We start from the raw sequence: 14,517 nt of genomic DNA on the forward strand, positions 1-14,517 counted from the left end.
TCCTCTATTGTCTGTTGCTCCGTAGTAGTCGTCCCTGAGACGCTTCCCTACCCTTTAGTGTCAGGCTACTCACGCACTTGGTAACTTCCGCGAAAGAACGCGTCACTTGGCCTTTCTGCGTTCGGCCGCATAGTACCCGCTCAGGCATGCAGTTCCTTGTGTAGCTAAGGCGCTTTAAGGCGCTTGCTTTCTTAGAAGAAGAGGGGTAGCGGCGTGTCAAGGTCGGCGGGAAGAGTCCGCTACGTCTAAGTGCCTCTTTCCGCAGCAGACGGAAGCAAGGACAGCCGTGCTATGAGCTGTACCGCATGCATGCATGCATGCATGCATGCATGCCATTCAGGCGCTGTCAAAGGTAGCAAGCGGCGTGAGCGGCCGAGCTGCCAAGTACTGAGGACAGCTAAAGCTGCCGCGTCCAGGAGGAGCCAAAACGCCATACCCGTTGGCACGGGAAAATTCAAGCAGACGGCACAGGTCCGGTGCCTAACTTTTTTTCTAGGGCTGGACGACAAGGCATGCAGTAGGCAGTGGAGTGCAGTGCCACGACTAGCGTGGGTGTGTACAAGGTTGCGTGTGTGGGCCTGCCTAATGCGTGCAAAATGGCGGGCAGGTTTAGCAACGAGCATTGACGCCAAGCGGCTAGCTGACTTAATACGGTAGATCCGTGGGTGTAACACAGCATCTAGCTCTTGAAGCGATTGAAACCGTGCCCGTGGTGCAAAAGAGACAACAGTATGCTGGAAACGAACTTTTGCACGAACCTTCTGCAGCTCCGCCGACATGGAGTACGGCCCTCGGGCAAATGAAAACCAGGAAACTTGTGCTGCTACAAGATACTTGACGTTTTGGCTCTGATATGCCGTGCGAGTTTCGTAGATCCCTGCAGGGCGTGCCTTTCGCGTCGACACACTGTTGTGCTTTCTCCCACTTCCCTCCCTTTTTATTCCTTAAATACCGCTACCTGACTTTTGCTGTAGCGTTACGCTCTGGGCAAAGGCCGTTCGTTCAGTGATTTGCAAAAGGAAGGAAGTGTGCGTGTTTGCTCAAATGCAAGGCTGCCCCTTCCACTCCACGAAACACAATAGCATGCAAAGCACCATTAAGAAATTGCACGCGAATCCAAGAAATCTATATGGAAGAAAGGCTTGTTTTTCATGACCAGGATTCGATTGTGGAGCACGAATCCCCCCGAGCACCAGCGGGTCACCGAGATGTATGATGTGGTGTGAAGTGATGATGATTATCCACTTGCTAGTATATTTATTTATTGAAAGCGTTCTGAGCAGTCTGTTTCTATTTTAAAAGGTCACTCTTTGTCGGTTCGTTGCTTATTTCAGATATTTTTTGACATCCTTGTGAGGGTTTTTTGTGGCGCGTTGCGCCTGTGCTGCATTTCACCCTGCAACGGCTTTATTTTTCCGTTCTGCTCCTCCCTTAGGCGACTGCATCTTTAATCAAACTTTCCAGTTGTTGAATCAAGGCGCACTTGTACTCTTTGAGGCCTCGCTGTCACCTCCAAGTCTAGGGGCTGAATGAGCTCGAGGCTTTTACTAATAGTGGCGTTTTGTAGGGTCCACGGCTCAGCCCAAAGTCAATGTCTCAGCCTTATGGTTGAAAGCGTATTTTAAGCAGCTCCAAGACTTTCGCTTGGGGACTCTGGCCGTGCGGCGTAGCTATGGAGTACAGGATGACACAATGAGCTTCAGGTCTTTAGGTTAAGGGTCCATGGTTTCTGGATGATGGTGATGTCTTCGCCAGATACTGTCTGCCCTTCATCAAATGGCTATATGAGTCCTCGCATGCCACAGGCCGAGCAGATCCTCTCTAAGGGGTGCCAGGATATGGAAGAGTCATCGAAGTGTTCTGCGCTTTATGCTATTCCTGGTAGTTCATCTGCCTGTGTATCAAAAGGCTGTGAACCAACCCTCCGGCAAAGCTGCAGGACTAGTTTTGCCCGGGGGCAAAAAGTGGAGTGTGCGGGATCTGCTCTCTCCGTCTCACCCGTAAAAAAAGATATACAGAACGGATCGGCATCTACAAGGGAACTCCACGAAACCATTAAGGTGTGCATACCCAGACATTACACGCATCATCCTGTTACGCGACCGAGGGCTTTTAAATGTACCCGATTCGCAGCCTTGGGCTTAGAGCCAATAAACTGTGGTGTTGAATGCCGGTGTCTCGTGCCGAAGATGCTTCGGCGCATTATACGCTCAAGGGGCCCTTAAGAAGAGCTTAATTAGCTGGCTTGCTGCACTAAGGAGGTACTAATACTAACAAAGTAAGAGACGCAACTTTGTTTGTTATGGCTAAAGTCTCGCTATTCAATGGCTTTTGCGTAGATTTGGTTTGGATGCTCAGACAGAGGATGAAAATCTAAGTGTGAAGGAAAAGGAGTTGATCGGCTTTCAAGAGATTATTCCAACCACGAAACCTCACAATGGATTGCAGCAAGACCAGCAGCAGAACGGGAAGCTGACGCAGAAAGATTCAGAGCTGCAGAAGCTTGATGCGAATGCAGCAGCAGCCGCTGCCCTAGTATCGCGGCAACTGGAGCAGATTCAGGAGATGGCAGCACAAGCTCCGACAGCTTCTAGTACCAGTGAGGAGCACTTAAGTCTGCTGAAGCAGCAGCAGTCCCGAATCGATGAATCAGAAAAACAACTGACAGAGTACGAGGCGCATATCTCACAGACTGCTAAGCTGTAAACCCTCTTTAGCCGTTTTAAAGCACATTGGAACTCAACTTTTACTTCCGAGCAGTTTATGAGAAGCTACGCTGCTCTTAAATGTTATCTACCTTGTTCTGACCTAATCCGAATAACCATATTATACGATAGCAGCAATGTGCACTCGCTACCACAGCAGGAAGAATGACAACACAGTTACCTTAAAGATGAGCTACGCATATTTGCGGCAGACGCAGACGCGGAGATGCTGCAGTAGCGTTTTTGTTACCTTAAAAAACAAGCGTAAAGCCAAATAGAAGGCACCTGAGTCTCGGTTGCTTAATCCATGTTGCAAGGTTCACAAAAACCTACGGGAAATCCCGTGTGTTTTACTTACTCCAAAAGCTGACTGTGCATGTATGTTGCCTGTATCTCAACACAAAGGTCTCTTGCAGGGTCGAAAGATGCAGCGGCCCAACTGCACACTGCGAGCGACCAGCTGGTGGAGCATATTAGGCAACCGAGCAGCTTGACTAGGCGGAAAAAACCAGGGAAATCAGGAGAAAGCGCAGCGAAAGAGGGTACAGTTGCTGCTCGCTATGCAGCGGAGCTGCGAAAAGTCATGAACCAGAGGGACGCACTGGTGGCTGTTGTCAAGAAGCAGCTCAAGCTTGTTGAGGTCTTAAAGCAGCAAAAGGCACACTTAGAGGCAGTGATGTGGCTTCATATTAAGGAAAAAGAGTTCCTAGAAGTTATTAATGCAAAGGGGATGGGCGAATTCGAAGATCAACAGCCTCCGCCGCAATTACTGTTTCAGGAGAAGCAAGAACAATCTCAGCAGCAACAAGAGCAGATGGGTGGAATGCAACATGAAAATGGAGCCTGCAAGCAATCGTCAATGGCCGAAGAGAGCCCTTGTGTAGCGTAGTTTATCATCGAAATCTTGTTTTCTGCGTCCTGAATTGCCTGAGAGTCCGGCAAATACATACCGTTTCGACTGCTTAGACTTTTCAAGAAAGTCGAATCTGTTATCTATCACCCCAAACCATGATCAAGCCGAAAGATGCTGAAACCAAATGGTGCCCTTTTACATATGCAGTAGTGTTCCTCTTTCTCACATTGGGTAGCAGTAGCTAAAGTACTCCTTTACAATATGGGCCCCGGTTTAATGCTCATGGCCTCCTTTGTAATGAAAATGGAGCCTTTGTGTGATATTTTAACTTGTCTTTAGATGCAGGAACACTGCATCCGATGTATTTGGCCACTTGATGCACGCTTCGCCCCTCGCTTTTCCCCAGGTTGTATGCACGCCAGGATTTTGTTGGTCGTGTAGCACTTCCCTACGATTGGCCCGTAACAGTAGACCGCGCGCTCTGACTCCCACTTCGCCGTGCGAAAGGCTTCGCGTAAGCAGTTAAGTAGCAAACACGGGGCCATTTGGCGTGTGCTGAAATCCAGAAGTACTGATTTACTGCTTAACTTCGAGTGCTATGGCAAGAGCAAAGAAAAGCTCATCCTGTGTTTGTTGACATGGAAGTGGAAATCCGAGATCGTGCAAGCAGCGTATGCTGGTTCAATTTCAGTCACAAAAATCAAACAGGCAATGCACATTACGCCCTTAGGACTCAGTTGTACTAAAACTGGCAAAAGATATTCCTGTGCTCGGTTTCTCAAGTGACCGGACCTCGTCACACCGACGATGGGCCACCAGCTGCCGACCCCCATAGGCAATGAGTTTATGAGCAGGCACAGCATACACACAAAACTTTAAAGCCCTCAAGTTAGACGTCTAATTCGAAGCCGTCTAATTACATGACTACTAAGAAGAAGGGCACTCTTCCAAACTCGAATAGGAAGAGAACACTTCTCGATGCTGGCATTCTTCCGCTGTTGGCGGAAGACACCACATAGAATTTGGTCAAATACGAAGGTACCAGTGTGATGCAAAACCATTTTTGGTTTGTAAATGAGCTTTTGAAAGCTGTTTAGGCTGCACATGAAAGACCTGTAGGCCCTGCGTTGCTGTATCCTCAAGGAACGGAGTCACCTGGGCCCGGTCGGGTCTTTGTCCTTGCTCGTGTATACCGTTCTGGTGCCAGCATCCGGCAATTGTCTTCAGTTGCTCCTGCTATTAACTGATATTAAGCGATTTAAAAAGATAAAGTTATATTTTTTTGCGCGAATCGGATCTAAAACGTATCCTGGTCCCTTTTAAACACTGAAGGGCCAATCGGTGACCCCCTAGGACAGTCAGTGACGAATCACAGTTCGCGTCCAAAATGTTCTGTTTCCATACAAGGCGCGTCATTCATTTTAAAGCTCGTAAATGAATGGTTGCCATGAGCCCTCACAAAACCCCTGTTCCCGTTTCTCTGTATATAACCCCTCTCATTATTTTGCAGCCTACACACTGATTATTGGCTGATTGCCCACATTGCGCCCTCTCTGTTCGTGTGCTTGCTACAGATCTAGCCGCGCCTCATCAACACATAAAACCAGCAAAGGTGTGCTTCTGAAAGAACGGATTCTGGGTTTGGTGTTAAAGCAAGTCTGCGCAGTGGCGGGAGCCCTCATCCTGATCCTCTGTAGCTCGCATGGAGACCTCACACTATGTGAGTCTGCAGCTGTTTATCCCTCTTGGACTGCTCGAAGCTGGAACAGCTTTACGACCACGTATCGTCCACCGACGATATCTACGCCTTCCCCAAGAACAAGGCCAATTTCCCCTAGAGCAACCGCACGTGCTAGTCCAGCAACATCGGTTTTTGTGGCTCCTGCCCCCTCGCAGCCCTTAAACTATTCTTCTGCCTCGCAGTGGGCTAACTTTGGCGCCGCTTCGCTGTACCAGTCAATACTCTCAGCACCTGGCGAAAATAGCGCCCCTCTGGAGCCTCCTGACTTTGAGCCCGATGGCGAAACGGCAACTGATGCCACTGAACCAGATGTACCACAGGAGGACGAATATTCTCAGATATCCTCGAATCTCTTTGATTTCATCTCACAAGATGACAATACGGTGATTCAAGGGCCATCCTCTGATGAGTCCTGGTTCGCCGAGAACCCGAGCAGTCTGTTGGCTCACCCAATCGAGACAGGAGCTGTCTCAGATGACGATGAAGACGAAAACATTCCCAGAGTTGCACCTTTGATTGGACGTTCTACACTTCCACAGAATACCTACCAGCCTTCTCTAGAAGAGGCAAAGCCCAGCCATGACGCAGCGCCGCACGGACCAGGCCAACCTCAGGATGCAGCAAAGGAAAGTTCAGCAGAGCCACACCCTTCTACAGAGCCTAATATCGAGGAGGCTATGCAAAAGGAAGTTTCACCAGAGGCACCTAAAGAGCTGCCTGTAGTAAATCCCATGAACGAAACTCCTCAACAGGACCTTGAGAAAGGTCCTGGGACAAGCCATTTGGCAGAACAAGGACGCGGCTGATGGGTTCAAGCCCCCTTGAGGAGCCGTATACTCCTATTAAAGTCGGATTGAATTTGCCAAGAGGGCACACAAACTGCCTCCGTCGGCATTCAGGGTGCTGCCCATCTAGGCGTCCAGCCGCTTGCCGTGGAGAAACTTATGGGTATACCCCCCTGTCGCAACATTACAAGGGGTGCTTGGGCTGTGCTGCCCTTTCCTAGCGACAAATCTGGTTCCTCAGCCACGGCAAGCGCTCCTTCACAAGCAGCAAACAGTGTAACTACTTTTCGGTGACGTAGCGGTTGTTTGAGGCGTAGGAAGGTGGGGGGTACGTAAGACTGCTAAAGGCATTGAGCAGTACTGGGCCTGTACCTATTTAATGTGCAAATGTATTGCAGCCCTCAGGCTGCTCATGCGCTACTCACGCCTGAAGATGACCAGTTCGAAACGGGGACGCGGGGGGTCGTGTCTCGGACGGCCCATGCTCCTGGCTGTAACTGCCACGGAGTAGATATGGAAGCAAGACAGCTAAAGGAAATACGGCTGTGCAGCTTAAAACGCATGCGTTACCAACAGCAGAGGAAGCTCTATTGCTTCTTTTTCTTTTTGTCCTTCCCAGTGTCGATAGGAACCCTCACAGCGGCAGGCATGACAAAAGAAGCCTTTGCCATCACCTGCTTGCAGATAGTCTCATATTTAGTTTCCTTGCAGGGGTACTGCTGTGGTTTCATGCCTTGGCTGTAGCAAGTCTTGCTCATGAGCTGGGGCTGCATGTGGCACTTCTCCTGGTATTCCGTGCGCGTGCACGGGTATGCTTCCTTCCCCTTGACCTTCTTGTAGCATTGCTGTGGTACCATGACCCTCTCGCAGATTCTCTCGCTGCACTCAAATGCCACGTCACGTGATACCTTCCTCTTACACAGTTTAGGCACCATTTTGCACTCTTTCTCCTTGACTTCCTTGCTGCAGTCATAGGGCTGCTCCTCGGTGAATTGACGTGTGCAAGTGTCTTCGTAAGGTACCTCCTCCACGTGGCATTCCTGTTTCATCTTGGTTTCCATGCATGGATAAGCTCTTTTCTGGACGTTGAAGCGGGCGCACATTGCTACCTTTCTGCACTGTGGTGCGTCAGCTACCTTTACACATGGATACGGTTCTGTGACGGGGACTTGCCGGAGGCAAGTGCTCGCTACTTCTACCTCCTTGTCCACACAGACCTCTGCCATTTTATCTTTTTGGCATGGCACCTGCTGTTTAGAGGATACGAGCTGGTAGCAAACAGTCTCGAAAGTCTCTTCCACGTCCTTGCACACTTCCTGCCTTACCTTTTTCTCGCAATCGTAAAATTCAACTTTATCTCCCTTTTTCTTTTCGCAGGTCGCGGGAACAGACACATTTTCCATCTTGCATTTCTGAGTCAGCTGCTTCTTTTTGCATTTGTACGGTCTCTGCTCCTCGACGACTTCCTCGCACATCTCCGTCACTTTTTGAGGCACCACTTGGCAGTCCTTGCGTACCTCCTTCTTTGTGCACTCGTATTCCTGCTCGGCCATGACCTCTCTCTCGCAAGTGCTTTCAACCTGCTGGGGAGCCATGGTGCACTGCTCTTCAAAGCTCAGGGCATTGACTTCTTCCTCCTTTCCGACGCATGGCACCAACTCCTGCTGCGGTTCCTCTTTAAAGCATGTGCTTTCATACTCTTGGGGTACGTCGTGGCAGACCTTCTGCTTCTTGTGTTTCATGCATGGGTAGTTCTCCTTGCTGTTTCTCTTCTTAAAACAAGTCTGCGGTACTTTCTTTACCACTGTCTCACACTGCTCCTCTTCGCAGCCATAATCTTCGTTCTCGGTTACGGTCTTGAAGCACTGCTTGGGCACCATCTTGCACTCTTCCTTCCTCACCTCCCTCTTGCAGTCATAGGCCTCCAGGGCGTTTGTTGGCTTATAGCATGTATCGGGAACTTCTACAGGGACCCTGTCGCAAATCTCTTTTTCTACCATTTGGGGGCAGACATACGCTTCCTTAAAAGGCACATTTTCGAAGCAAACTGAATCGACTTGCACCGGAATGGTTTGGCAGACTTCCTGGATGGCAGGAGGGCTCTTCTCCATGGCAACAAACATTGCCTTACCCTTCCCATCAGCTGGAGGCATAAATCCTGCCGAAGCTTCATCAGCACTGAACACCGCCGCGGAGGCCGCGAGCGCGGCCAGGAGGAGGCGGGTCATTATTGTTCGAGTATTGATGCAGCAACGAGAACCACAAAGAACTTCAGCAGCAGGTATACCTGTAACCAAGTTAGTTCAACAGTTTATACCTGAGAAAAATGCCGAACACCAGCAGACCACGGCCATTCTGTAACCACCAGCGCGCGCCTGCCGCCGGGGGGTTAGGAAGGCGGGCATCTATCAGCCGTTCCTGCCTGCCTTTCTGAACCGGCGATCTATTATTGTCAGCCTGTCCACTGAAATATGCATAAATATAGTTGATCATTGCTTTGGGTTATAAAATAAAGCATAGTTGCGGTCAAAGAGCCGTTTCTCATCAACACCTGAAAGTGTCTCCCTAGAGTCACCGCCGGTACAGTGCGCGTAGTTCCCAACCTCGTCCATCTGGCTATATTTTCCCACTGTTGTACCCCAGTTTGTATATTCAAATGGTGTGTAGTATACTAGGGTACATATGCTTCTTGACAAAATTGACTCGGTGCCCCGATGCCACACCCCATAACGTCCAGCATAGATATATACCCGTTCTAGTTCCTGCATACCTCAGAATCAGGGGATTTCGCTTGCATTAAACTCCTTCAAGAAATTTTTGATGCAATAAAAGTAGCAGGATTGCCGTTTCCGACCCCAATGAGCAGTTCCTCTTTGGCCCCCTGTGTTCCGGTTAGATATCTCGGAGGAACTCTTCCAATTCATTGAGAAGTGGGGCAGATTGATAATCCACATTTGTAGAAACAGGCTGCATCTCACGTGTATGTCGGCTACTGCCATATAAATGTATTTCTTAAGATGATTTTTCGCATGATCTAATACTGCTGAAGCTCCATTTTGAATTTTCCTAGAAAACTAAATGTTTGTCTAAATCGCAGACCAACAGCAGCGTGAAAAGCATTGGAAGATGAGAAAATGCTAAAGAAGCTTATTAGCATCACGCAAAAAGCCGGTTTAAATGTATGGTCCTCGTCTACATGCCCCAACGATTTGGGATCAAGCTTCAGCCAAATTTTCAAGATACAGGCAGAAATATTTGGACCTTCGGCACGCGCAGACTGCGCGGCCATAGGACTATAACAACGCGTCATCTGCTCCCTATTAAATTGATCCCGTGAGAAACAACGGAAATATTAAAATGTTCGCCGCTAGGTGTCTGGTGCGTAGACCCCGCTTCACAGGAAGGCTTCACTGAGGAGGCGAAAGCCGAAATCGGGTGCTCTTCTGAGTTGAATTCAACTGCTAAGAGAGATTCAAGCATCGCTCTGTAAAAATTTGCCAGACAGATCCAGCATTTCACATTATTTTACAAGCATTCAGTGCATGCAAGTGCTGGAAAGTGTAAAGAGACTTCGGCAGCTCAAGTAGTCTCAGGCGTCTTCTTTGCCCGTCTCAGGGCTTAACCTGTGAAAACGAGCACACATCCACACATACACACACCGCAGGGAAAAGACCCTCCATACATGCTTGATGCGCCATGGCTCCCGTCAGACAAGTGTCGGCAAAAAAGGTTGCATTACCGGAGATGCCATATGGATTGCCTTGAGGAACATCCATCGATTAGGTGCCGACAGTACGCGGAGTGGAGCCTATCCGCGCTCCTGTGGCATCTTGGTTTTTTAAAAATTCAAGGGCCTCCTTTTGTGCCATGGCATATTCATCTGGACTCTTCGGCTTGGCTGCTTCTCCCCCTGACTTTGCCTCTGTCGGTGGTCTGAGAGCCTTTGGCTTCTTCGTTACGAGGCGTTTTAAAGGCGCGCATTTCCTTGGAGTTTCGTAAAAGGTCTTTGTGAAGTTCACTTGAACTGCACGTTGAAATCGACCGATAGTCTCGAACCCGTTTCCAAATAGGCACACCTCCTTAAGAGCCGGGCACCGAGGGATTAAGCCATCGAGCATGGCTTTCATGCCTTCTTCTGGTATGGCGTTTCCCTGCAACTCCAAAGCGGTGAGAGTGGGGAATTGCCTCGATTCTTCTGTGACGCGTTTGCACAAGGCGGCAGCGAAAGAACCCCCTAGACCGCAAGCGTTCAAACAAAGACGCTGAATACGGTGTTCTATAAGTCTAAGGACGAACAGCGCAACCTCTTCACTATCTCCAAGAGGATTTCCGTCGAGCACTAGACGTGCACATATCTTCGCGCTGCCGCAGAATTCAACCAGATCTCCTAGTGCCGCATTAATGGAAATGGAATTAAACGACAAATCCAGTTCTTGAAGTTCGACCAGAGCGAATGCAGTTCTAGGAAGGCGTTTCAACACATTTGCATCCAACGCCATGCTGCTCATGTCAACAGATTTAAGACGGAAATCCTCACATACACCACCAAAAACGCGAGTTAGCTGGCCTAGTCCTAGCGGCTGCCCCCCGAGATCCAAATGCGTTCTGAAACAACTGGTACAGTACTGACCAACTCCAGGATGAAGCGCCTCTTTTGTGGTTCGAGCAATTGTATTGCATTCCACTCCTACCCGCCTGGAACAATTGACAAAGAGACAGATATATATATATATATATATATATCAGGAGAAACCTCAGAATTTCTGGAGGAACCATTGGGCAGAACAAGCGAACTAGAGGGCGAAGCGCCGCATAAAAGGGTTCTGGCTGCAGGCTACTACTGCCTTCTCGTGTGGCTTGTCTCAAGCAGTACAGCAAAAGACAAAGATCACGCCAAATGCTCTCTCTCTTATGTTTGCTTCCTCCCTTAGCTCGCCGCCACTGGTACTCTGGTCGCCCCTATCTTGAGCTCTCCTCTACCTTGGAAGAAGCCTCTCTCTCACCTGATGGTAAGCACTCTGAACCACTCGTTCAGAAACTCTTGAGATTCTGCCTCGAGCATCCACACTTCCACCTCCGTCTTCGAGATGGACTGCATGGATGTGATCTTCTTACCCGCAACTCGGATCTTCGCATCCACCAGAGACACCGATGATACCATAATTCCGCACAGGCCAGTGCCAAAGGATCGACTCAGCGTGCCCAAGGGGCTGCCAGAGAGCCGCTTGCTTTTTTTAGACACGGAGAACGTCGACCTCGGGGGTACTTCATAACGGAGCAGTGCAGATCCGCGGAGTTCAAAAAATGCAAGAAAGGGGTCGGTGCCTGCCTGAGGCGCATACCAGTCCGCTGCCGTAGCTTGAGTTTCTACAAACAGCCGACCGCTAAGCACCGCAGGCAGCGAGAGGCATCTCTCGGGCAATTCGCTTTCATCTAATGAACGAAATGGGCATGCAGGACTGCCTGTAGACAGCTGCGTCGGACGCATCAGGGGTACTTCTTTCAAAACTTCAGAAAGCGTTCCCTGCGTGAGCTGCGGGATGTTCGGTAGACAGAGGACCTTGAAGCGAGGGAGTGTTTTAGCAATCGCCGTCGCGAGCACCTTGAGCCCTTTTGTTGATATACTATTCTCTCCGACGCTGACCGTCTTGGGCACTAAAGAGGGCTGATCAATGTTGCGCAGCTCAGCAGCAATAGCCCTGCAGGCTTCATCTGTAATGTCTACTCGCCGCAGATCCAGCAGCAGAGGATCTGCGCTGGCCACCATGTTGGCAATGCCTCGCGCACCAGCTACATCTTCTGCCGCCAAGTAGTTCTCGGCAAGGAAGAGCTGAGATATTCCCAGCTTCGGACAGAAATCGGCCATCACCTTCAGCACAGAAGATCCAAGCTTGTTCGCAGAAACATCCAACTTGCGCACAGCCCGCGGAACGTGCTGCAGACAGGTGACGAGGCCTTTTGTATCCATTTCCCGCCATCCGCAGTACAAGGCGTCGAGATACGGTAGATTGATGGACGTAAAAATCGCGGTATCGATTTCCTTGTGGAAAGGAACCCCTTGTAGCACGATTTCTCTAGGCCCTAGATTGAATAAACTTGCGGCAACCGGCTCTAGAGGCTGTTGCGAATGGTCCTTACATGCAGAAAGATAGCGGGCAAACGCCTTTCTACCGTTCATGACCACGAGCCATTCCAGTGTTTCTGCCTCGGTATCTGCACTAACAACACCACTGAAAAAGGCCGAGGAACGTAGCGCTAGCTGAGCCTTTGAAAACGCCGAACCCTCATCAGGAGATTCAACTTTGCTAGTTGGAGGGCTCTCGCCTCCTGGAGCTATCATCCGAGCACTTATTCTGATAGCCTTGTATGGAGCTCCAGACTGCTCATTCGTCATGGAAACTTCACTCGCTTCGCCCGTATTATCCAGCACGAAGCTGCACAGGTATTTCCAGTTCTTCGGTTCTTCTGGGGGTACATGCTTGGATGTCTTTTTCCTGCACAGCGCTGCCAACGACCATTTCTTCTTCCGTGGCTTGTCGTCTGGACACACATACACCAGAAAGGCGGGGCCTCTAGCCTCCACCATGAGAAACATGCAGAGGGATTCTTCGCGAGCTCCAGTCGATTTTCTCAACATCATGGGTGGCTTCCACGCGTCCATCCTCCCAGTTTTCACGGCGCTCGTATCTCTAGTCTCCAGCAGCAGCCTGCCACAGTAGTCAACGGGCAGCTTCATCCATTCCTCGAAAGTTTCTTGAGGGGCTTTGTACTCTAATGCAGTATACACGGATTGCTTGAAAACAGGGATATGAGTGGACTCATAGCTGCTGATGGAAATTGTCGATATCGTCTCGTCGTTGCTGCTGCTTTCCTCCACTGATTCTTCCTCCTCTTTCTCCTTGTCTTCTTCTTCTTCTTCCTCTGCTGGTTTGCCCTCTGCCTCTGCTTCTGACTCTTCCTCCTCATCCCTTGGACCTGCAACGCCTCTGCCCTCCATCACTTGCGCCAACCGGCTGCTGGCATCTCCCCTCTGCGTCTGCAGGACCTTCCTAATGCGTTCTTTCCGCTTTTCTTCCTCGATACGTTCTTCCGTTTTCAGTATTTCCAATGACCCTTCAGCTTCAGCGCCCGTTTTCTGACGAGCCTGAAACACAGCCGCACGAATCACAAAGCGGTACAACTAAATATATATATATATATATATGTATATATATATATATACATATGGCTGCATCGCGCAGCGTCTTGCTACGATATAAAAGCTGATGAATGAATGTTCTTGTGGACGCGAAGTGCATCATGTCCTAACAAGACCTAACAATGCGGTAGTTTTTAGCAAAGCGAAAAAAAAGCCGTTTTAACACAGCGGCTAGCTCCTCTCTTAGCTTGTTCAAATGCGACCTTCTGCTGCCACAGCGAAGTTTCAGTATCTTACTTCCTTGAGATGCGCTTTCTTTTTCTTCTTCCGTCTGCGACCGAGGAGCTGCGCGATTTGCTTTTTGACTTTCTTCTTTTCTGCCTCAACTTCGTCTGACGGGGCCTCTTTTCTGAGTCTTCGATAGACGTTCTTAAGCTCCTGCAAACGCTGCATTTGCTCTTCAGAGAGTACTACCTCTGAGGGTTCCCCTTCCTCTTCCTCTTCGGAAGCTTCTTCGGACGACTCTTTGCCAGCTCTTCTCGAAGTCTCCCCCAGATCCAGTAACGGCGCAAGTTCTCTCTCTCTGGCCTCCCTCAAACGGCTTTGCACTTCTTCCTCCTCCTCCTCTAGCCTTTTGCGAAACTCTTGCTCTTCGAGATCCTTCATCTCTCTTAGTGCCCCTGCCAAACAACAGCATACCACCGAACCCTAAAGGCCACGCTAGCAACAATCCGGAAACTTGCGAAAGACAATTTTTTCTTGTGCTCTAAAACTCCAGTCCTCCTCTATCGTTGCTCTCGCCAGTGTGCTTGCGCGCCTGTCCCATACGGTGTGGCCGACGTCTAGCCGGCTATATGGATATAAATATGAATATATTTTATATATATCAGCGTGTTGTCACCCTACATGCAAGGCAGCCACTGCTTTTCTCGCCAAACGTCGCATGCAGGCAGAAATTAGAGCTGTGTGTGTCTGTGTGTGTGTGTGTGTGTGTGTGTGTGTGTGTGTGTGTGTGTGTGTGTGTGTGTGTGTGTGTGTGTGTGTGGGTGTGTGTGTGTGTGTGTGTGTGTGTGTGTGTGTGTGTGTGTGTGAGTGTGTGTGTGTGTGTGTGTGTGTGAGTGTGTGTGTGTGTGTGGGTTTGGGGGAGTGTGTGTGTGGGGGTTTTGGGGTTTGGTGACGGTGGTTGACGTGCATTTGTGTTGCATTGGCTATGTGTGTAGGTATGCGCGTACGTGGTCGTTGTGTACTGTGTCTGTTATTACTGTTGATGGTGTGTTTTTAGTTGTGTGTTATTG

General features: G+C 49.6%; 3 protein-coding genes across 3 annotated transcripts; 1 reads left to right on the plus strand and 2 right to left on the minus strand.

Moving 5' to 3' along the window:
- The first annotated feature begins 4,996 nt into the window (after positions 1 to 4,996).
- On the plus strand, positions 4,997 to 6,105 carry LOC34620711. The gene is made up of 2 exons (XM_026335961.1): positions 4,997 to 5,040; positions 5,133 to 6,105. Exons 1-2 carry the CDS (start codon positions 4,997 to 4,999, stop codon positions 6,103 to 6,105), a joined length of 1,017 nt encoding a protein of 338 aa, XP_026191746.1.
- Positions 6,106 to 6,671: 566 nt separating this feature from the next.
- Positions 6,672 to 8,312, minus strand: LOC34620710. The gene has a single exon (XM_022733948.1). It carries the CDS (start codon positions 8,310 to 8,312, stop codon positions 6,672 to 6,674), a length of 1,641 nt encoding a protein of 546 aa, XP_022590316.1.
- A 1,551-nt stretch (positions 8,313 to 9,863) lies between these two features.
- Positions 9,864 to 14,167, minus strand: LOC34620709. The gene is made up of 5 exons (XM_026335962.1): positions 14,129 to 14,167; positions 14,024 to 14,072; positions 13,520 to 13,902; positions 11,088 to 13,228; positions 9,864 to 10,779 (listed from the first exon to the last, which is right to left on the minus strand). The coding sequence occupies exons 1-5, from the start codon at positions 14,165 to 14,167 to the stop codon at positions 9,864 to 9,866; spliced, it is 3,528 nt and encodes a 1,175-aa protein (XP_026191747.1).
- Between the last annotated feature and the right edge of the window lie 350 nt (positions 14,168 to 14,517).

Source organism: Cyclospora cayetanensis, unplaced genomic scaffold, assembly GCF_002999335.1.
Source record: "Cyclospora cayetanensis isolate NF1_C8 unplaced genomic scaffold, CcayRef3 CcayRef3_contig_87, whole genome shotgun sequence".
Taxonomy (NCBI): domain Eukaryota; phylum Apicomplexa; class Conoidasida; order Eucoccidiorida; family Eimeriidae; genus Cyclospora; species Cyclospora cayetanensis.